Here is a 22,389-nt window from a genome sequence, read left to right as displayed (position 1 = left end):
AGTTTAGAAAACCTGTGAGGAGAAGATGCCTCATTTTCAACACCAGAAAAAAATGAAGCTGTGTCTTTAGGATTCCCAGGAATAACTTGTTTGGTGTATGTTTCTAGCTTTGATGGGAAAACAACTTTTCTTACAGGAAATGAGAGTGAAGACAATTATGAGAACAAATATAGCTTTTCCTAAGAGAATCCACGTGTTTTTATAGCATGGTCTTTGACGATGCCAATGTGTCAGGGAAACATCAGAACTTTTGCATGAACCCACCTTTTCTTTGGATGCCAAGAAAGCATAATGCTTGAACAGGAGCTTCCTACTGTCATGTTTTGACTTTCTTTAGAGAGAGATAGCCAGCCAGCCAGCTTAGTGAGGCCTTCTGCTGGCTCTGATCACCTGATGTGACTTATACCTGGGAAGTACCCCATATGAAAAGGACTAGAGTTGGTTTGAGGAGAGGGAATATTTGTGACGCCTCAAGTGCAAGGCCTCATCTTTCTGTTACAAGGGGAACAGGTGGAGTAGCTGCTGATGTTTGTGTTCACAAAGACTTCCCACACAGCAGCATGAAATGTGGGATAAAATGACATTCTTTTGAATCTTTTTTGATGGAAGCTATTTTTGCATTTAGGGTTCAGTTGCATACAAAGCTGAGTCTCCTCCTTTATACCCACACTCAGTCTCAAGCTTTCATGTGCTTCCAAAAATACTGTTTTGCCATACTCTAGGCTTTAACTTCTGCATTAAATAACAGTGAGAATAAATATATATAAATCTTGACTGAAAGTTTTATATATCCTCTCTTTTGCTGGAGTAATAAATGGAAAGACCAGCAGATTTTTTTCTGCTGAAAATAAGTTGTGCTCCTAGAATCTGTTACATTTTTAATTTTTTTTTCTCTCTATGATGTATTTTGCTTACAATTACAATGGAATCAAAAGTTATTTAACCTTAATATTGCTGTCAGTGCTGGTAAAAATGACCTTACCATCCTGAGTTCCTGGCATGGAAGGCAACAAACAGCATTTTGCTATGTCCCCTCAAAGGAAGCCTTCCTTAGAAGGGTGACATTTAGTTCGTGGAATGGAAGGGAAATTGTGATGGCCTATAACTTTGTAATGTAGAGGGTGAGAGGCAGAGGCAGTATCTTCCCCTTCTTCCCTGCCCTTTTGTCAACTGCACCAAGGATACATGGGGCAGAGAACAGATTGTGCAGTGAGGCACTGAGCAGTAATTTTATGCTAATATTTATTTCAAAAAAGTCTTCATAGATGAAACCTCCTGTAAGCATTCCATCCCTATATTGGACAACCTAAGGACAAAGTTTTTAATGGCTAGACCTTCTCTTTGCTACTGGCAGAGATAAAAATTCTTACAGCACAAACAGGTGACTACTTCAGTTTTGATGTTAGGCAATACCTTAGTATGTTTTCTTAACTAAATACTTTTTGTTAAATGCTTGAAGCAACAGTACAGTATTTCCCTCTGATGACACACAGCTTCCCTCTGGGGCATTGGGATTTTGGAGAGGAAAATAAAATGTCCAACCAAAGCCAGAGTGAATAGCCAAATTGCTGTTTTGATTTGAAGTTTCAGAGAGTTGCTGCAGAGAATATAATTTGCCAGGCATTCCCTGGGGGTTAGCTCCTAGTTCTTTTTGAAGGCATTAAACTCACTTCTTATTTGGAATACATCTGCATAGATGAGTCTTAAATCTTCTTTACCCTTTGAGACATTGTGTGCCAGGACTTTTTTTGAAGACCTTCATGGGTTCTTCAGCATGGTTTGTCCTTTGATTTTTATTGATTGGAAAAAGGAGTGAATTTGCTGGGATGTAGGGTGTATTTGTTGTGTAATGCTCATTTAAGATCTTCTGTCACAGAAACTTTCTCTTCTCTGGCAGAGCTTTTATCGCAGCTGTCAGGCGTGAGGCGCTCTGCAGGAGGACAGCTCAACTCCTCTGGCCCTTCTGCTTCTCAGTTACAGCAGCTGCAGATGCAACTGCAGTTGGAGAGACAACATGCACAGGCAGCAAGACAACAACTGGAGACTGCGCGCAATGCAAACAGGCGCACCAACACGATCAATGTCAGCACCACTATGACACAATCGACAACAACCACCAACACATCTAATACAGAAAACAGTCAGCAGACTATTCAGAATTCCCAGTTTCTTCTTACAAGGTAACTTGTTCTGTGAATTACTTGTATTTACCTCTTACCTGTTTCTGTTTGCCTCGGTCTTGATAGAGACAGGGAGCTCAGTGGCGCCTGAGCATGTGGAGTTGAGCACGTGCCCTGGTTAAGCCGCATTGTGTCAAATCCACCCTAGGGTTAACAGACTACTTGATCGCACAGGATATACTCAGTGTAGGCCTCAACAGCAATCACAACATGTGAAACACACAAAACTTCATCCACATCCCCACCCTATAATTTAATACCCAAGGGTAGCAGTTCAGAGCTGCCCCAAGGGGAATTACTCTGCGGCTGGAAAGTCAGCCCCCGGAGCTGGCTGCAAAAATAACCCTGTGGAGTTCTGGCCTCTTCAAAAAGGAGAGGAAGTCTCATGAGCACCCTGTACATTGACACATCTAGGAACATGTTTCAGAGGGTTATACCTGGGAAGTATAGATTTCTGCAGACCTCAAAGAGGAGGTGGTTTTGAGCTTTGGTTGAATAAGTTACTTAATGACTCCAGGCAGGGGACTTCTGCCAAATCCTTCATCAAGTCTGCAGCCAACATACTCTGCTTCCCAGGATTATTTTAAAAGACAAGCCACCCCGTATGCCATTCCAGTTCTCTTAGGAGGCCAGCCACTGACCTGAAATGAAACCACTTTGCACGTATACCCCCCCACCTCCCCATACCTGTGTGAGCATTTTAGCAGCTCCTTTCTCAAGAAACCCAGGTATGAGTCAATCTGGATTTTATCCAAGGGAAAAACAATGCCAGGTGCCATCTCTGTGCTTGTTTGAGAAGGTAGATCAGAGCACCTACAGGTGTGTCTAGTTTTCAGAGCTGACATGAGTGATGCACTGGCCTGTCAGGGCACACACCACAGCCCAGGGAGGGGAGGGGAGGAGCGTATATCGTGCTGTACTGGGGATTCCTCCAGCTTTGGCTTTACCTGTGCAGTAATGTGTTGTATGGTGTTGGTGGACTCAAGAGTGGACCTAGAAACAAAACAGGCAGATGCTGAGCATCTAGGGGATCACACCAGCCCTCCCTTGAAGACTGCTGGAGAGCAGGAAGCCTCAGAAAGTGTTAGTTGTCCTCTAGTGTCAGGCCCTGTTTGGTGGGGTGGATGTGGGGTGGAGGGGCCAGTGTGGGAGCAGTTCTGGCAGCACCTTAGCCGTGGTCAACCACCTGTCCTCTCCTGCCCTCTGCCATGCAGGTTGAACGACCCAAAGATGTCGGAAGTGGAGCGCCAGTCGATGGAGAGCGAGCGGGCAGACTGCAGCCTGTTTGTTCAGGAGCTTCTACTGTCCACTCTGATGCGGGAAGAAAGTTCTTCCTCAGATGAGGATGAGCGGGGGGAGATGGCAGATTTTGGTGCTATGGGCTGTGTAGATATTATGCCTCTAGATGTTGCTTTAGAAAACCTAAATTTAAAAGAGAGTAATCAAGGAAACGAGCCTCCTCCACCTCCTCTTTGATGACATCCCACTTTGCAGACAATGTCCTCTGTGCTGTATTTGCCAATGAAAGTGGACAACAACTATCTTGGGTTTGTTTTGGTGATTGTAATTTCAGGTCTGTCACTCTTGTTACATTGTGTACATTCAAAAGAAAGAGAGAAAAGATATATATGATAATCATTTCCACTTAACTAATTTTTACTTCTAGCAGGTAAATGTAGGTTGAGGCACAGAGCAGAAAGCTCTGTGTCCTGTACCTTGACATGCAAAAGGCTCTCCTAATACTCCACATTCAAACTGAAGAGGAAAACAAAAAAAAAAAAAAAAAAAAAAGAAAAATCTCTAATGAAGCTGCTGTGTGTATTTATGAATATTAATGAATAAAAACTGCTTGGATGGTTTACCTTAACTACTGCATGACATTTTTTGCAGCGTGCATGAGTTTTAGTGACCTTGTAATTTAAAAAAACATTTAAATACAAGGAGTAGAACTGTAAAACCCAAAGCTTTCCCATTATTCAAAGGTCACCTGGTGAATAGGTTAGTCCCCACTGGCAGCTTGCAGCTGCCACAGAGTAGCTTTGGAAGAATTACATGACCAGCATCCTTGTGTGCCGGCACTGCCACACGGGATGGAAGCTTTGCAGTGGCATAGATGGTGGTGGCGGCCATGGTGGTGGTGTGGCAGCCATCACCGCTGCAGGGGGTCACAAACTGCCACACTGTGCCTCGGTAGTAGGAGACACGGCCCTGAGGCCACAGCCACAGGCTACTGCAGGGGGCTTCCGTGCACCCTGGAAAAAGAATCAAACTGTGCTCACTTTCATTTGGAGTTTCTCCTTTTTGTGGTGGTTAAATTTTTTTAATTGTTAAAAGTATGTTTATTCAGATGTAGACAATTCATATATTCACTGTGTTTAAAAAGCAAGAAAGTTAACCTGGATCATGTTGTCTTAGTTTAAAAAGCCTTTCACAGTCTCAATCATATTTTTGAGTTATTTATGTATTTGCTTCATAGTTTGCAGAGACATGTCAGTATCAGGAGAGTTTGAGGGTGTGGGTTCCCAGATTGTCAGTATGTCATGATTGAATTCTTAATGCTGACTTTAGCACCTTTTATTTATTATGTCTTTTCACTATTTTTGCTGGTATAAAGAAATTAAAAAAGCCTTTTAGTTGAATTGTGCCACCTACATGCCTATAGTGTTAACTCTATGGGTTTGGGAAGGGCAGAAGGTCTGCCTGGATTACAAAAACAAGTGCACACAGCTGCTGGTGAAAATTTAAACTAGGCTCGTACTGTAATGGTGTCTTTCCAGACCTGTTTCAGCTCGCTGTGCCCCACTCCCCTCCCCATCCCCTTCCATCCCTGTAGCATTGCTAGCATTCTAGAGTAAATCCACAGACTTGAGCACCAGGTGGGTATTTCCAGCAGAACTGTGACTTGTGTGCTAATCCTAAATAGCAGTGAGAGAAGCAACCCCATAGGCTGCCATTGAGCATTCCTTCCTTTTCTTTGTGTTTTTGTTTTTATTAAAAAATCCTCAAATCCTGATTGTTCCTACTAGCTTTGCTTTAGTCTCTGCAACAGAAAATGTTTCAAGGGAAACTTTCCATGAGGTTATCCTGAAGTTATCCCCAGTAGGGACTTTTTATTGATTGTTGAGGATTTTCACAAATTTTTCAAGCTGTAGTCTTTTCAAACACCTCTTCTGCACATTACAATAAGACACACAGTTCAATAAAGCATTTTCAAGACTGTTGTTCAGTTGACTTTCTTTGGTTTTGATGTACTACCCATGTAGTTTCCTTTGGGAAGTTTCTGCAGCTGTCTTTAATTGCAGCTGTGCGGAAAGCCAGACCATGCAGAAGTCCCTGCGTGGTTTACTTCAAGAGGTCTTAACACCACAGGCTTTGTTGGGGGACGAAGTATGTGATCCTAAACTCCTCACAGGTAGGTGAACTCAGGTTTCCATAAAACAGGAGGCTCTGCATGGTGTGTTGTTACTTCCAATCAGTGTGTGTCTGGTACTCAGAGAATGCTTGCATGGTGTGTGTTCCATGAAATGCTGCGCTGGTTTTGAAGAGGATGCAAACCAGTTTAGCTAGAGATTGAACACATGCTGAGTTGGATTTAAAGGTATTCTTTGGCATTACCTCTTTCAAATGGTTGGTTGGGGTTTTGTGGGTTTTTGTTTGCTTGTTTGTTCAGAAATAATACAAAATGACTAATATGAAGGTGTTCATTCTAGTAGCCTGCTTTCCTATCTGCAGGGTTTTTCCTCCACAGAGCAGAAGTGGGTTTTTTTTTTTATATTTCCAAAACATTTGTATTCACTTTCAAGGTACTCTGAACTGCAGTGAAAACAACCTTCAGGAGCTTGGCAGGAGACTCCTGTCAGGGATTATTGCCTTTTCTGTGAGAGGATGTTGTCCTAAAAGCAGGGTCATTTACCCTCTGTGTGAGAAGCCAGTATACACAGAGAGAGCAGAGGTGTACTATTGCATATTTGTGCAGATATGGGTGCTAGGTGGAAATTCACAAAGCTGGCACACCCCAGCAGTGCCTCCTGAGCTGTAGTTACTCACAAAACATGAGCACAGTCTATAATTCATAGGTGTTGTTACTGTTTTCAGTGATTGGTTAGTAGCCCTTTGCCTGCCATGTAAATGACCGCACATGCTCAGTTTACTTCCTGCACTCTTCTTTTGGGTCTGGAGTATGAACTGGGCAACTGGCCAGTGGTCATCTCCCTCGGCCACCTTTACCTTTCCCCCAGTTACTGCAGATGTTTGATGACTTCACACTAATTAGGCCTTTGGGCCTTTAGAGGCAGGAGGATCCCTCCCTATCACTCTCTGGTCCCTCTTGAAGGATGCAGAGTAGTCAGGTTCACACAGTGAAGCTTTTGGTTCCTGGTCATCCCAGCCTCAGCAGTGTTCCTGTGGCCTCAGCATTCACCCCTTCTTCTGATCCCAGAGCCTGTTTCCCCTGACACTTGTCTCCTTGTTCTTGCTTAGAGGGAAATTGCATTACATAATGTACACCAAGGGGCCAAAAAAACCCCAAACCACCTCCCACCCCAGAAGACCACCATTTCAGAAAGGGGAGCTTTAGTACTTGGCACTTGGAGTGCAGTGAAGCCTTCATTGGGCACCAGCGTTCTTCCTAAGTATGTGTGGCTAACACTGCCGCAAACTACTGAAACTTCAAAACTGCCCTGCACAGGGCCACATCCCAACAGAACTCTCCTTGGCCCTGCAGTCAGGCATCTGTGCTGCTGCTTCCCATATGTAGGGCACTGCAGATGCAAACCTATTGTGCCCTGCTTTGGTGCACATGGGAAACAGGGAATGCTGATGAGGGATCTCAGGGTGCTGGGTGCAGGAAAGAAAACTACAGCAAAATAGAGAGGCTAGTGGTGGGGGTAATGCCAGGACAGCAGCAGGGAAGATGGTCAGAGGTAGAAGATGCTGAATGACCAAGGTGAGTGAAGAGAGGGGAATGGGGTGGAACCAAGGGGCAGAGAACCAAAGTGAATCCCTGTCAGTAGGAGCTGAGGCTGTGGCAGCTCTGAGGCTGTGGCAGCTCCCTGCCTGTGGTTCAGGAGAGCTGGCACAAGTTCAAAGACTTTCCTGCCTTCCCCAGCCAGCAAAAAAACCCATGCAACCCAGCCCCTCAGGACTCTTGCTACTGTCACATCTTGCTTTCCTATTCCTCCTACAGCGCAGTCCCTGAAAGGCTGTGGCAGGGCCTTCATGCATCCTTCTCAGCCCCAGGACTATATATAACATACATGGGCTCAGCATCTCACAGTGGCTGTCTCCTCATTCAAAACTAGCAATTTTTGTTTACTCGCCCCTGACACTACTTTCTCCTCCCACTTAAGAGAGCAAAGCTGCTTATGGATGCAGAAAGTCAGTTGTTCCTGTCCCTATGAGCTGTGAGGCTCTTTGCCCCCTCCCCCCTTTAGCTACCTCTGTAGCTAACAGAAAACTTCCTTTGGCCGTTGAGACACAGGTTGCCTCCCTGTAGGAGGCAAACCACTCAAGTAGTAGTGTAGTGGTGAGGCAGCCAGAGCCAGTGAGCTGGTGCTTCCCAGTGAAAGTCATGAAGTGTGTTTGTCCTGGTGAAGGACCTGCTGTGCTTCCTCCTTGGCACAGCCCCAGGACAGGTGTTTCCAAGACACCTCCATTTGTGCAGTATGACTGGGACAGACCTGCTGACAGACACCAATGCAGCCAAGGCATAGCTGTGCTTTTTTAAAATGCCTAGGTTTTCTCCCCTAACTATAGTGACTGATTCTGAGTGCATTTAAAGGCAAGGTTTGCATCACCCGTGTTGTCCCCATTGTGCTGCGGTTCCTGTTAGCCACCAATTGGCTGCAAAAGCCACTGCCTCATGCATCAGAGCAGGCCCAGACCAGGACATTCAGCACAACTATGCACTGTCCTTAGTGTATAACTGAGTACCAAATAAAGGAAAACCAGGCATTTACATTTTATATAAGTGTTTATTTACAACTTGTTCAACAACTGTACACTCTTTTGTGACCTTGGAAGCATTAGTGCATTTGACTGGGAAAAAAATATTAAACCTTTCAATTCTAATGATTGTTACCGAGGTTTGGGGTGGTTGTTTTTTGTCTATATACAGATATGTATATCAATACTGCTACCATGACAATCTGGTAGTTACACAATTTGTAGATGAAATGGGAAATTAATGTTTTGACACTCTAAGAATTCATTCTTTTACAGAAAATATATCACTGGCAACTTCACATACAGTTACTTTGATAATTGGTCAACACTTAGTAATTCAGGACTGTCAAACAAGCTGCTATTAAGAAAGTAAAAGAGTTTTCTATGCAGCACAAATGAAGTTAGTATATCAGAGACATGCTGGAGATCCCCTCTGAGTTGTGAGCTCGCAATCACCTCACCACAGTGATGCCAGGCCAATCTAGTTCAAGGAGCCAGCTCATTTACTGCAAGTTCCCGCTGGGCCTGACGTCTCACTGTTACATTAGTGAACTTAAAACAATTTTTGTCAAGCTAAACACACATACAAACGTATTCAGGCTCAAGAACAACTGACACTTAAGTCTTTGATTTGCACAGATCTCTTGAAGCAATGAGGCACTGCTCAGCCTCCTCTCAGGATGCCTGTGGGGACTGGAGCAGAGGAACTGCCCTCCCCTTCTCTCTCTCTCTCCAGCCAGCAGTCCCTGGTTTTGGGAGTCGAGCATGCAGCCCAACGTGGGGCAGGCGAGGCCCTAGCCCGAACAACGGTTGCACGAGAAACACACCATGCCTTCAACACATGACAAAATGAAGTTTTACTAACAACACTGGCCCTGACACGTACCAAGGGGTGAATGGCTGGGACCTGGAAGAAACACAAATCCTTCAGCACGCTGCTGGACTCAGCCTGACTAACGTGGTGCTGCAGGAACATCCGACTCGTCACCAGTGAACCCCAGATCCTGCCCACAGGTCACAGCAGGCTTCACCGTCCCAGATCCTGGAGGACCAGGAGAGACACATCCCACTCCTCTCCCAGACGCCCGCCCACTAGGTGAGGGGCTGGAAGGGAACTCACCACACGCCTCTCGCCGGGAACTTAACGCTCCTCCCTTACCTGCCCTGTCTGCTCAGAGAAGGCTGCTCCCTCCCTGCCTATGGTCAGGTGGCCCTGGACTGGCACAAGATGTGCCCAGTGGCTGGGCCCTGGAGCAGGCAGGCGCATCCCTGTGGGGCTAGTGACCAAGCAGCAAGGCACCCGCGGTGCTGGGGACCAGAAGTGACCAATGGCAGAGGCCTGACATGACACATCTCCAGCATGAGGCTGCTCAGATGGAAACCAGGACTGGTAGTTACACTGCTGCCTGAACATACAAAACTGCCCTTGGAATAAGCAGAGTGCATATGTGTTTATATTTCTGCTGGATTAAGAGCCAAGTAACGAGCCTTCTCTGGAACTGGATTTAAGCCAAACCCCTTGCGGTGCTCATCATCCAAACTCTCCTCAGATTTTCCAGCACATCCTATGGCTTAGATGCCACTGCCCCTGCTTGTTACATGCTAAGGCCTACGTGACACAGGTCTCGGCTTAACAACACTACTACAGCACTCCCTCACCTGCTGGGACTGCATGTCCAATACAAAACAAAGACACAGTAGTACAAATGTGCAGATATTTAAGAATATTAAATAAGCAGCTTTTAAAAATTAATATAGGCAGTACAAAGCATTCTGAGTTACACTGTCTACATATGGCAAAATCTTATATAGCTAAACCTGGTAATACAAAGAAACAGCCAAGCTAGTGCAATTGGAAATTAAATAGCTAAGACTGCGATAAGGAGGAGAAAAAAACACAGAGAGAAACAAGCCAGTACAGGTAAAAGATAAACGACCCAAATTATAAACTGGCGAGCATAATACTGAAAAGTGTAGACAGCTTTAGTATTTATCCCCATTCACGTTTTTTTACCTCAGATTGTTTTAACAATTGTACAGAGACTGAAAAAAAAAGAGGTTTTGGAGAGAAACTGACAACACAGCTAAAATGTAGAGAGAAGAATACAACAGCCACAAACTACTGTGTATATACATAGAAAGGAGGCAGGCAATGCCTGTGGACAAAAGGACCGCCCTGTAGTCTGCCTGGCTCGGTGACTGTCAGATGAACTTTGCCTGGTTTTCTAAGTAAGATGGGATGGCCAAGCAGCAATTTGTTAGTCATTTCACCTCCTTCACTTTACATTAACCATTTAAAGATTCAAAGTGGATCCTTTAAGGGCACGGGTGCTTTGAAATCTTAACAGTAACCAAAAGGCGTCTTTAGGTACTCTTTAAGACTAGGTTTTTGTAGTTCAGTATATGAAAATGTTGCAGGAAGTCTAATGTTAATACTGTTAATCAGAATTAAATAAAGTTGACAGGTGGAAGTGCAATGGAGAGCTGACAGCACTCCGTCACCTTGGAGAATGCCTCCTGTCGAATTCTGAATTTCCTCTCTTCAAGCCTCCTAGGAGACTGTTTGCAAAGAGAAGGTAAGTGGAAGGCAGGAAATGGGAAAGCCACTCCCCAGGATGGTAAGCTTCTCTGCCAGTAGATCTCCCTTTGAAATCAGATGGCCATGAGTCTTAAGTGTAGAACTGGGTAAGTTTTGGTTATGCAGTCAGGATAGAAAAGCAAGTCATGCACTGAACAGTCCCTGTTACAATAATGCTGCAGGTCATGCAACCACATCACTGCAAATAAAAGAATAAAGAAGAAAGTTAAAAAGCAGGTAACATATTACTGTTTAAAAAACCCAAACAAACAAGTAACAGAACAGGTATTTTTCAGAGCAGTTTTGGTAAGGCCATCTCTGCTTAGAGTTGTGCAAATTCAGGGGAAAACATCTTTGTCAGAGAAACGCTTCAAACTGACGGTAGGGTTACACACCAGTAATTAGACAGGGCAACGAAACAGCCTTGAACAGTACCTACATTTAGACATGATTGATACAAATTCAAACACTTCCAAGTCCTTCAGGGTACCATTCTCAACCAGCACCGCTATGGAAGCTCAGTTTACACAGCCATGAAAAACCCTCAGGTATTCCTGCTGCCTGGGAGTGCAACAGTTATAGATCACAAGGCAGCACAAACCAAGAGGTGCCCATCTGCTGCTGTGTGTGGCTATGTACTAAAAGACAACCAAGGCACAACCACTCCTGCCTGGGCCTCTGAGCTCCAAGCAGCAACGAAGGCAGACTTCTGAGGTGTGTGCTCCATCCCAGCTCATCCCTATGCATGTCAGGCTGCAGCGGCACCACTGCCCTGCACTGTGCTGGCAAACACGTGGCTGAGCCACGAGACAACGATGCACACTCTGGTCAAAACGAGCCGAGCAGGAGCCACGGAAAAACCCATAGAGCAGCTTGTGATGCTGTGCGAGGGAATCTCAGTCTGGAAGGAAAAGGGGGTGGCTGGTGTGTTTCTCCAGCCTTGCTGAGGCACCCCTGAGTAATGGGGACAGGTAGGATGCTTCACTGAGGCAGATACAGTGCTGCCCGTGTCCCCAGGAGACACAAACATCCCTGCATGGTGTGGCAGAGAGCCAGCTGCTCACTCTCATTTCACATTGCAACTCACTGTGGCATGGCAAAAGAGCAACAACGGTTTCACCAGGCCCAAAACAAAGCACGCAGGCTGCTTCTCTCCTCCTTAGTATTGCATGGTTCAAAAACTAATCCTAAGAACAGATCTTATGACAGGAAAACCCAGGACAAATAGATGACACGGAACAATGTAACTAAACTCAGAGACTTATTGCAAAAAATCTGTCTTCTGCTGCAAGTCCCGAAGGTAATATATCCCTTTTTTTTTTTCCTTGTCATTCACCAAGCTAGAATACTAATCATAGTCTAAAAACATAAACACAGAGACATAAGTCAAATGGAATAAAAATTTAAATAACTAGCACATACAACACATTCAAAGCAGGCCTTGAGAGTGTATTTTGAGTAATCATTGTCTGTTAAGCTTTGCTTGGCACTGCTTAGGTGCATAAAGTTACAGTGTTCAGGGTTAATCATATGGAGCTTACTGTAGTTAGCCTACAAAAAAGTCAAAGTTCGAGCTACATAAGCATATTATCTCTTTTACTGTGCATAAATGAATATAGTCTACTCCTTTAGCCTCACTTGACTCTTAGTTCAGGCTTACTATTTAGTAAGCACTTCAAGTCTCCTGTTGCACATAAATAGAAATGACATCATAGGCTCCTCTTTGAGCCAAAAACATTCTTGAAAGGCCTTGTAAACTCAGGACAGTATAATCCCTTTCAATAGTGTAACAAATTCATCTGACTAGAAATTCCAATCTTGTTCTAAAAAACATATGGTCTGTCAATTTCTTTCTCTCAGAGGAACCCTCAAAACTAAATAATAATGTACTTCAAAGCTATCTGTCAATGCAGCAATGCCTCTGAAAGCAGTAGAGATGAGACACAAGGGCAGATTTGTGCTGCACAGCCTGCCATTGCTTGTGCAGCATCTTCAGAAAGAGACCATCTATGCAGCAGATGACTGGCCTTCTCTTACATCCCTTGCCAGTCCAAAATATTTGAACTATAAAGTGAAAGCTAGTTGCCAGCCTGGGAGATTGTTTCTTAGTGAAACAGTGAAAGAAAGTCTAGTCTCATTAGCTCTACTTCTTTACAAGTGTTTATCAGTCTTTTAAAATCTTCCCTAACTTCTTGCTCTCCTCTTTTCTCCACACATAGAAGAGAGCAGGACAACTCCAGTACACGGAAATCACAGAAAGAACAGCAGCTTTCTTCACTAAGCTCTGGAGGTACCTACCAAAACAAGAACTGTTAGTTCAGAGCACTGCTCACACAAGTCAAATCCAATGCAAAAACCCCCACATGTCCTCTCTAAGCAACCTTTTTTTTCCTGCTTAGTCTATAAACAGAGTATTTCTGCCAAGCTTCTGTTTTGAAGTAACTGCCTCCAGGTTTCTCTTCCTGCAGATTTCCTCGCATCATTACTTACTGGCTCCTACTGTGAAAGCTTGTTTTTCTTTCTGCATCTATTCTTTCTATGCCTTTCTCCATGGAATTTCCTTTAGATATTTTAAAGGAGCCATTCTTTCAACATAGAACCTTCCAGAACTGTGCTAACAGCAGTTTGCATTTTATACTCTGATGACCAGAAAATACAAAATAGACTATCAGTTCTAAGAATTGTGGCCTTATAATGTCATGCTTATAACTATACCAAGATTTTACTGATACTGCTAAATAAAGGCTTTACAGTCTGTCTCTCTCAAAAGCACTGGTGGCTCACAGAAATACGATTACTTTCCTGATATAGAAAGGGGACTATTCTTTTGGGACTGTGGATTATAATCTCTGCTTTGCAATGTTTTAAATTACATCCTGAATGTTATATTCAAACCCAAATCAAAAGTCTAGTGGTCTCACTAAAACTACTTTAGAACTCCATAAATATTATGACACCATTTGGGATTTTCTCTTTAAATTCTGCTCTTTTCGACAATCACACTAACAGCAGCTGCATGCTAATTAGCTAACAATTGGCTTTATGTTGATTTTATCTTCTCTCAAAGTTAGGGATGGCCATTGGGGATTCAAGTTCCATTTGCAGAATAAGCCATTCTATACCTGTGGAAATACTTGCTTTTGCAGTATTTCAGATTTGTGCTCTGCTACAGTAGTTAAAAGCTCTCCAGAGTGGTTACAAATGACCACTTCTGTTATGGTTAAAATAACCATTTGCTCTTTCTGAAAGCTGGCAGAAGAGTCAAAATTTCTGGGGGGGGGTCACTATACCAGACGCAAGAAGTTTTATGCTGCTGTGGCTGATAATGACAGCTTCCGCTTGTTTCACAGAAGTAAAGCCTCTAAATGCTTAGCTAACTGCAACTCAAAATTACCAAAAGCAAAGTAAAACCCTACTCCAACTTCAAAGGCTCAGGTTCTGTTTCATTGCTTCTGATTTAACACCAAAAAGCAAAATGATGAAAGACCTACTGTGCTTCAGAGTTTTGTACTTAGCAGTTGCTTCATCTGTCTCCTCCACTTTTAAACTGAAGAAATCACCCATTATATTTTACTGATAGCCTGAAGACTTACTGTTAAGCTTCTCCTCCTTTTCAGGACTTCCAGAGGGAAGAAAGGTCACAAGAGCGAGGCAATGCAACCAGTCATGCCAGGACATTATCTTGATTCTTTGAAATATACAAATTGGAGGATCCTACCTAGAATCTGATATCTGTCACAAGCCAATAATATGACTTTGCATGCGGAGACCTTTTGAGAGCAAGGGACGTTTGATAACTTGCTCCTGCACCAACCTATCAGGTGATGCAAGACTCCACTTCTTCATCCTGATGCAGGGCATAAAGTTGAAACATGGTGCTCTTGCCAATACAGGAGGGAGTTAGATTGCTCAGATATGGGAGGGGACACATATCTGGGTTCTGTGCAGTTTGCAAGGTGCAAAACCTCACTCACTCGAGTTTCTCGCTTACTGGTTCTTTACATTTAAACTGTTACAACAACCCACCTATTCCTTTTAACAGAATGCTAAATGCACCTTACTGCCAGCGTTAGCCAATTAAGGACGGCTTCTGAAAAGTATTTTTTATAAGTGCTTGGTTTCCTGAGATGACACTGAGATGATCAAACTACTCTGTAGGCAACACTCTTGAAGTAAAACTACTTTGCTTAGAGGATAAAAAAAACCTCTTCAAAGTATGTCCTGACTGAGTAACCACTTCTAGCTACTTATTTGCACAACACTGGTGAGTAAAATGCCCGCAGAGTCTGTTACATCTGGTTTGGAGGAACTCAAGTTTATTAGTACAGTATTACTGAAAAAACACAGAGTCCACAGTCTACCTAAAACACATGTGCAAAACCCTGTAAGAAGTCAGCATTGCACAGTTGACTTTGAGTGCAAAAATACCTCCCTCATCAATCCTTGGCAAAAAGTCTCAAAACGTTGGGCAAGAATAAAAATCTCAACTAAATAAGTAAAATTCAGGTATTCTGTTTTGCTTCATAAGAAAAATTAGCCACATTTGGGACCATTTTCCTCCAAATCACTAACAACAAGAAAATCAAGTGGTGAATTAAAATATTCTCCAATTGTCAAATCTGCAGGAAATGTCCCCACATCAAGGCAATTAAATCCAATAAAAATCACCCAGGAAGCAGCTAAATGGATAGTCTCGTATACTAGAGAACTGGGGAAAAGAAAAAGCAGCTCACACAAATAAAAAATAATCAAGGATCATATCTAATCCTCTTAAATTTTCTAGACAGCTTGCACATACCACTACTCACTATTTAAGACCATCATAAAGCAGTAACAGGAATATTCACCATTAATTCTTCTATGTACACTGAATGTAAAACTGCCAGTGCTCCTTACATGAAGAAAAAGCTGCAGAAAACTTGCAGAAGCATTACTGCTCTCTAAAGTGACATCACAATGGGATTACTACTTGCGTATTTCCAAAGTGATGATGAAAAGCATCTGGTAGCCATTACATATTTGCTTCATTTCACAATATATAAGGCTGTGCACTCCAGTTGTTTATTTTCCTTTGCACTAGGGGTAGAACACACAACCTTTACAATAGATTACTTCAGTTTTAACAGCTCTTGGAAAATCCATGTTATGAGCCAACTGGTTATGTGTGTCTATCAAGGAAATGGGGAACCTGAATACTTTTTTCCTGTAATGGCCAATCAGACATGCCAACAACTTATCTTTCTACTGCAGTATATGAGCCATACTGCATACACATCCTTTAAGGCCAGAAACTAAGCTTCAGGTCAAACAATAAAAATATTAGTCCATTTAACTATTATATTTTATTGGCATTAATTAAAAATCTCCTGGAAGGTTATTCAGGAATGTACTCTCATGCCCCAGAGAGCATTTTCTCCTTAAACTGAATCTGCAGAGGTCTTTTTGTAGTGTATCAGGCCAGGATGTAGCATTGATTTAATAATTACCACTACAGTTTTGCTGTAAATAGCCTTTGTTGCCCTGGGGAAAAAAAAAAAAAAAAAAAAAAAAAAGTGTTCCTAAAAGCTCTTAAGAAGTATTTAATGTACTGAGAGAATTCTGCTTTATGTGGCTTTTTAGGACCAAAAAGATGATGAAGGGAGTGGAACATCTCCCTTATGATGAAAGGCTGAGGGAGCTGGAGCTCTTTAATTTGGAGAAGAACAGACTGAGGGGTAATCTGTAAAGGATGGGTGTCCGGAGGATGGAGTCAGGCTCTTCTCAATGATGTCCAATGATAGGACAAGGGGCAACGGGTATAAACTGGAACACAAGAGGTTCCAAAGAAATACAAGGAAGAATTTCTCCACTGTGAGGGTGATGGACCACTGGAACAGGCTGCCCAGATGGGCTGTGCAGTCTCCCTCTCTGTAGACATTCAAGACTCACCTGGAGGAGTTCCTGTGTGACCTACTCTAGGTGATCCTGCTCTGGCAGGGGGGTTGGAGTAGACGATTTTTTGAGGTCCCTTCCAACCCTGAAGATTCTGTGATTTTTTTTGCTTATATTCTTTTACTACTGAAGATCAGACAAGTAGAAAGCATCCACTGGTAGCTCATCTATACATGTGCTTATTTTGAAGGCAAGCTTTAAGCCCCTTCTTTTTCTCACCACCAGACAACTTCCAAAGCTATATAACAAGTGCAGAAAACAATGAAGCTGTGCCCTTTCAATAAAGAAGCTGCTCCTGTGAGAGAGAAGGTTCAGTGATGTTCACCACCTTCACTCATCCACACTCAAAGATGAGGAATCGATGTGTGCAACAAATAGCAGAAGTAAAATGGTGAGGGATTAATGAGTTAAATTCCTGATGATGACTATTAGAAGACAGAACAAGTGACTTGCTCCAAGTGAATAGCAACAGAGTATCTTTTTGTAAGATCACAGCATACTTTTAGATTTTAATATTCCATATAGATTAGAGGAAATATCAGAATTCCTAGAAGTTTGCAAATTCTCAAAAGACAAAATGCTTGTTCAGTCTTGCTCAACAAGTACCATGAGCAGTTAAAATCTGTAAAGCACAGATTCAGTATTAGTCTTGTTTTGCTCTTTGAGGCTATAGAAGAATGCTACATATATTCTTGAGGGAAACTACAGAAAATACTACAATGTCTTATCTCAAGGGAAAAGGAAAGACTGATCAGAACCACAGAGCAGAAGGTAAAAGCCAATGACCACCAAGAAGTGAAAGAAGCCCTGAGAGACAAAGAAGTAAAAAGTAAAACTGAGGCTTCTCATCAGCATTTGCTCATCTTGTAAGCATCAGGGGCATTTGCCTGTCATAAAAACTTTTGAGGGAAACATGATTTTATGTTTGCATAAAATAATGCAAACAGGTAAGATTTATTCTACAGTGCAGTTTGTGTTCTGAGTTATTTTAGACCTGTAGCTAATTAATAGCAACAGGAAGTTAAATCATGAGATAAAACTTCCCATTACAGCCCTGGTATTCCTTGCTTTCACAAAGAGGCTTTGGCAGAGCTAGTCAGATTGAAATATAAATGGAGCTTTAGGTATTCTTAAGTTCTTTCTCTGGATAATTATAAAATGCTATGCTCTAAAACAAGAACTTAAAAATTCTATCAGAAGCGATCTTATTTGCTCCCATTCACACGTGGCATGCATTCTTCAAGTGACTACAACAGATTGCACAATAAGAACATTAAAAATGTCACAAAGAAACTGTTTGCATCTTGCTAGGATAACACTTATGTCTTCATGTCTATTCAGTATTCTGTCTCTCAAGCAAAATGAGCATCACCTCACTGAGCTACAGAAATGGTCTTTTACATCATTACCCTTCTGCACACAAGAACATAGTTCCACTGTCTTACCTAGTCTTGCAGGCATAGCCCAGATCTGCCACTCGTGGAATAAATAAAAAGAATTTTTAGAGAAGATTTTATTTTCTCCAAATGTGAGGAATAAAACAACTATATGCAGTTAATAGACTTCAGCACCTGTTTTCATATTACTGGGAATGGAGGAAAAATCAGAACAGATAGATTTTTATAGACATATCTTGAACACATTTCTTAGCCTACAGTAAAACAGATTACATAGTTGAAGATAAAACAATACTTAGAAGTGTCATTCACCTGTTCCTTACCCTTTAATCTAGGTGTGCTTATTTTAATTATCCTTTGCTCATTCAGCCCAATTTGTGAATGAACCTTCAGGTGATTAATTAACACTAGTATGTCTTTTCTCTAAAGGGATCTATGAAAAAACATCTTCACTTGGGAAGGCATTAAAATAAGGTAGAAGAGTAAACTTCTAAACCACACTGCGGGTGCACTGGGGTCCAAACAGTCTCTAAATGAAAGATGTTTAAAACTGAATCAACACAAGATGTATGTATATGACATTTTTAACCAATACTCAGGGACCTTGTGTCCATCAGCTCTTCAATAAAATGACAGGGAGAGCACAGAATTAAGGAAAAAGCAAGAAGAACAGAACCTAAACTAATAGAAGGAGTCACCATCCAACACCAATCAACATGAAGGTGCTACAGCAAGAGACGCATAGCTAACCAGCTGCACACTAAAAAGATAGTATGACAAGCCACATCCAGTTTCCAACAAAGTCAGCAACAAACTCACCTGAAGGCACTGGTACTGTTAGTAAGGCAACTGATACAATTATATCCTGAATCAATATGTTAAAAGCAAGTTTTTTAGTAGGGAATGACAACTGGAATTCAATAATCTTAACAATATTAATCAAGGTGTTTATCCATTACATACTGTTCATCCATAATTATAAAATTTTAAAACAAATGTCCTCCTTAAATGTATGATGCAGTAGCATAATAGAGCATTCTAAATATTTCTCAGTTGTTTTAGGATATATATTAAACATACACTTGACCAAGATGAGTGAACAAACCATTTGAAAATGTTCCGCTCTGCCAGTACTGGTAGATAAATAAAAACCTGAACAAAAATCAACCTGCATCCCTATTAAATGGCAAGAATAAGAGCAAACTTTGCATTTTCTCACAAATAAGACTGATTTTATACAGCACCCCTCCAGGTTTTTCAAAACTTTGGCATATTCAAAAATGCAGAAAGAGCAAAATAGAGAGATGGACTCCCAGAAATATTAGCAAAGGGCATTTCAGAACAATGATAAATGACAATAAAACCCCTTCCTGAACTATAAAATAAAGTATTAACAAGGGAGAAAGAGAAAGGATGCTGGTCAATTTTTCCATGAATGTTACTTGCAACAGAAGTGGCCTGGATCACAGGGTAGTTTTCTTTCTAAGGGCAAGGCTTCTCTACCTTGCTGTTGCTGGCTGGACATGACCTGGATAAGATCTTCTTGTGCTTGTGGCTTGCCTTTGTCTTGCCAGGAAGGACTGTCCTGAGCCGGTACTAGCCAGTCTATCTTCTGCAGCTTTTTTGTGCAGAGTCATCCCCTAAGAACAAAGATAAACTTCTCAGTGAATGTAAACACAAAACACTGAACAACTTCATTTATTTACATTTTGTTTGTTATTTCTTTCTTCACCAACACTAAGTTATTTTGAATTTCAAACACAAAACAAAATATTTTCAAGGCTAAAGCTAGGATGTTCTTTGTGTGGTGTTCTGGGCTTTTTTTTAACTGCCGATCATTATCTGCGCTTGGAGTCCCTGCCAAGAAGCAGGTCCCACTACGTCCCAGAACTGAACACACCTTTCTCCACATAAACACATGGTAACCAGACAAGTCTTTTCAAAAGTGTTTCCTCTCCCCATTCTGCCCCCTGCAGCATGCTGAGCTAGAAGAGTACTTTTCTTCCAAAAATAACTATTCTCATTCTGTTTGAAAATACTCGTACAGTAGGAAGAAGTACATCTCAAGAGAAAGTATGTTATCAGCAGAAGTAAATTCAAGGAGCAAATGAGGGAAGCTGGGATGTGAGCTTATGATGTAAGGCTAATTAAACAGAGACACAGACAAAGCTACCAATGGTCATCTCAGTGTTCATGATAGGCTAGTGAAATAGAGGTCTTCACTCAGGCCTGTCTTCTGCTTCTCAGTGGGACTAATGTCACAAAATTGGTCAAGGACACTAGCCACTTGAAAATGCCTTCAATATTTAAAAGCGTTCAACCACTCCATTTGAGTACTATTTTTGGCTTACTATTCATGGACATAACAAGAATGTTGAAGAACAAGGAGGAAACTCTTCCAAGGGAAGACAGAGACGAAGAATTTGAACTCTATGGTGAAGCAGAATAAAAAATGAGTGTTACACACATCAGCGATTCTTTCTATCTGCCACCCCCTGCCAAAGACAAGTCCTGAGCACGTTTGATGAAAGTAAGAAATCTCCTGTCATACAGACCCAGCAAAAGCTGTACATCTGGACAGATCACTTTCTTATGGTTTGAGTATTTTAAGTTATAGTCTTGCCCCTCTGCTCATCCTTTGCATGGGGCTAAACACAGGGCATGCAAGATAAAGGGTTTGTTTCTCAAAACATTTGATTGCAGCAAGTAAGCTGTATTGCTTTTCTTATGCCTCATCATTAGAAATAACTGAAGACTGGAGCATAGAGAATCAAAGAAGAAAGTAAATTTGAGCACTCTAAGTCAGTATAACTGAAGGGCTGGAATTACATAACATTAATCTTTTCCTGTAGAAAGTGCCATTTCTGATTATAAAACTTGAAAAATAACAAACACGTTTCTTTTTAATCTACTCTAGGGTTGTCATAGGAACATACACATATAGTGGCAACCTAAAAGCACTTGATTCTGTGTCTGTGTGTTGGAAATGACTTTCAAACAAAAGAACTATAAATGAATAAATACTGTTATAATCAAGCCAGAAAGAACCAACATTAATATTTTCTTTCCTTTTTATTTTAAAAATAAAAAGTTTGGGAGATTCTTACCATATTGTACCAGGCACTAACAATAAATTTCTCCTCCATTTCTCTTTGATTTTTTGTTTTTTCGTATTCTTTCTATTAAAAAAAAAAACACATCAAAAAAGCATAAATTGAAAACCAAAGTAGAATAAAAATGTTACTCTATACCTAAAAAAAAAAAGAGGAGACTCGCATCTACCAGGAAAATGTGAGGATTACTACCTCCAATGAATGAAACATTCTGTCTCGCTCCTGCAACTGATTTTTCAGAGCCTGAATCTCAGGAGCTGCACCCTGGTTCTGTTTTGGATCTAAGGTGCGGATAACCTGAAAGAGAAAAATATATTGTTTTTAGTTAAATCCTACATAAGCAGTCTAACTGAATGGAAAGACATTGAGGACTTACGAACTTCTAAGTGGGGTCAAGAAAGAAAAAAGTACCTTAAAGTTCAGTATCCTAGACTCCTATATGCAGCTCCTGCTCTTAAATGGGACCACCTTGGGGCCACCATAGCAGAAACATTTTCTCCAAGGTTTCTCTCTATATAGCTTTATAAGGTTTACCTCCCTGCCAATTCCTCACACTTGAGGAAGGACCACTTTGGTCCTTACAGAAAGATGTTGTGATTCTCTTACTGAGGGTCATTTTTAGGTGGCCCCATTAAGCCAAGAAACATTGTGTGGCACATGCATAATCACTATGTTAGTAATAAGATGAAAGGACACTGGGATACCTTCGTATGCAGCATCCTGTGATGGATGCCGCATACAAGCATAAGCAAGGATCCCTTCATCTTATTAATGACACAGAGGTAGCATGAGTGCTAGCAAGCACAGAGCTAAACCAAGGGAAAATTCAGCAAAATGTCTAGATTCTCAAGCCTTTAACAGAAAACAGCTTAAAACTTTTTAACAACCTCTGGAAAAGAGACTTGACATCTCTTGGTTTCTTCTCCCATTTCAGAATTGTGTCCAGAGGCTGAAATAAAACAATGCTTTAAATCTTAGTACGTTATTTTTACTGAGAGGTACACAGGAAGGAAAATTCATAAAAGTGTATCATGGTTCTAAGAAATCAGACATTATACTTGGATACAGTTGCTGTAGTAGAAGGCTATAGTAATTGTACTTGTCCTCACAAAAATGAAATAAAACAAAACTGAAAGTTGTTAAGATGATCACAAAAAGCTAACTGAAGGAATTAATGCTACTTTTGTATAAAACACCCTTATACTAAACACAGTATGTACAAATAAACAAATCTTATGGGAAAGAGA

General features: G+C 41.6%; 2 protein-coding genes across 5 annotated transcripts in view; one reads left to right on the top strand and one right to left on the bottom strand.

The window, feature by feature from the left end:
- LOC104554162 (E3 ubiquitin-protein ligase KCMF1) overlaps positions 1-5,389 on the top strand; it is a gene marked incomplete at its 5' end in the record, with an annotated part of 58,516 nt that extends 53,127 nt beyond the window's left edge. The window contains 2 exon segments of the mRNA XM_062018817.1: positions 1,898-2,180; positions 3,395-5,389. Of these exon segments, the coding sequence (XP_061874801.1) occupies positions 1,898-2,180; positions 3,395-3,656 (545 nt within the window).
- A 2,743-nt stretch (positions 5,390-8,132) lies between these two features.
- The window catches only part of HOOK3 (hook microtubule tethering protein 3), a 92,983-nt gene continuing 78,726 nt past the window's right edge, over positions 8,133-22,389 (bottom strand). For 3 of the 4 annotated variants that reach the window (XM_062017499.1, XM_062017502.1, XM_062017503.1), the window contains 4 exons: positions 21,335-21,439; positions 21,137-21,208; positions 19,533-19,669; positions 8,133-10,900 (listed from right to left, as the gene is read on the bottom strand). In XM_062017499.1, the coding sequence (XP_061873483.1) occupies positions 10,885-10,900; positions 19,533-19,669; positions 21,137-21,208; positions 21,335-21,439 (330 nt within the window). In that variant the 3' untranslated portion in view covers positions 8,133-10,884. Of the gene's footprint in view, positions 19,670-21,136; positions 21,209-21,334; positions 21,440-22,389 lie in introns of all 4 variants that reach the window. The other variant, XM_062017500.1, reaches the window with a different exon arrangement.

This window comes from Colius striatus, chromosome Z (genome assembly GCF_028858725.1).
Source record: "Colius striatus isolate bColStr4 chromosome Z, bColStr4.1.hap1, whole genome shotgun sequence".
In the NCBI taxonomy this organism is placed as follows: domain Eukaryota; kingdom Metazoa; phylum Chordata; class Aves; order Coliiformes; family Coliidae; genus Colius; species Colius striatus.
This window is presented reverse-complemented; position numbering and strand designations above follow the sequence as displayed.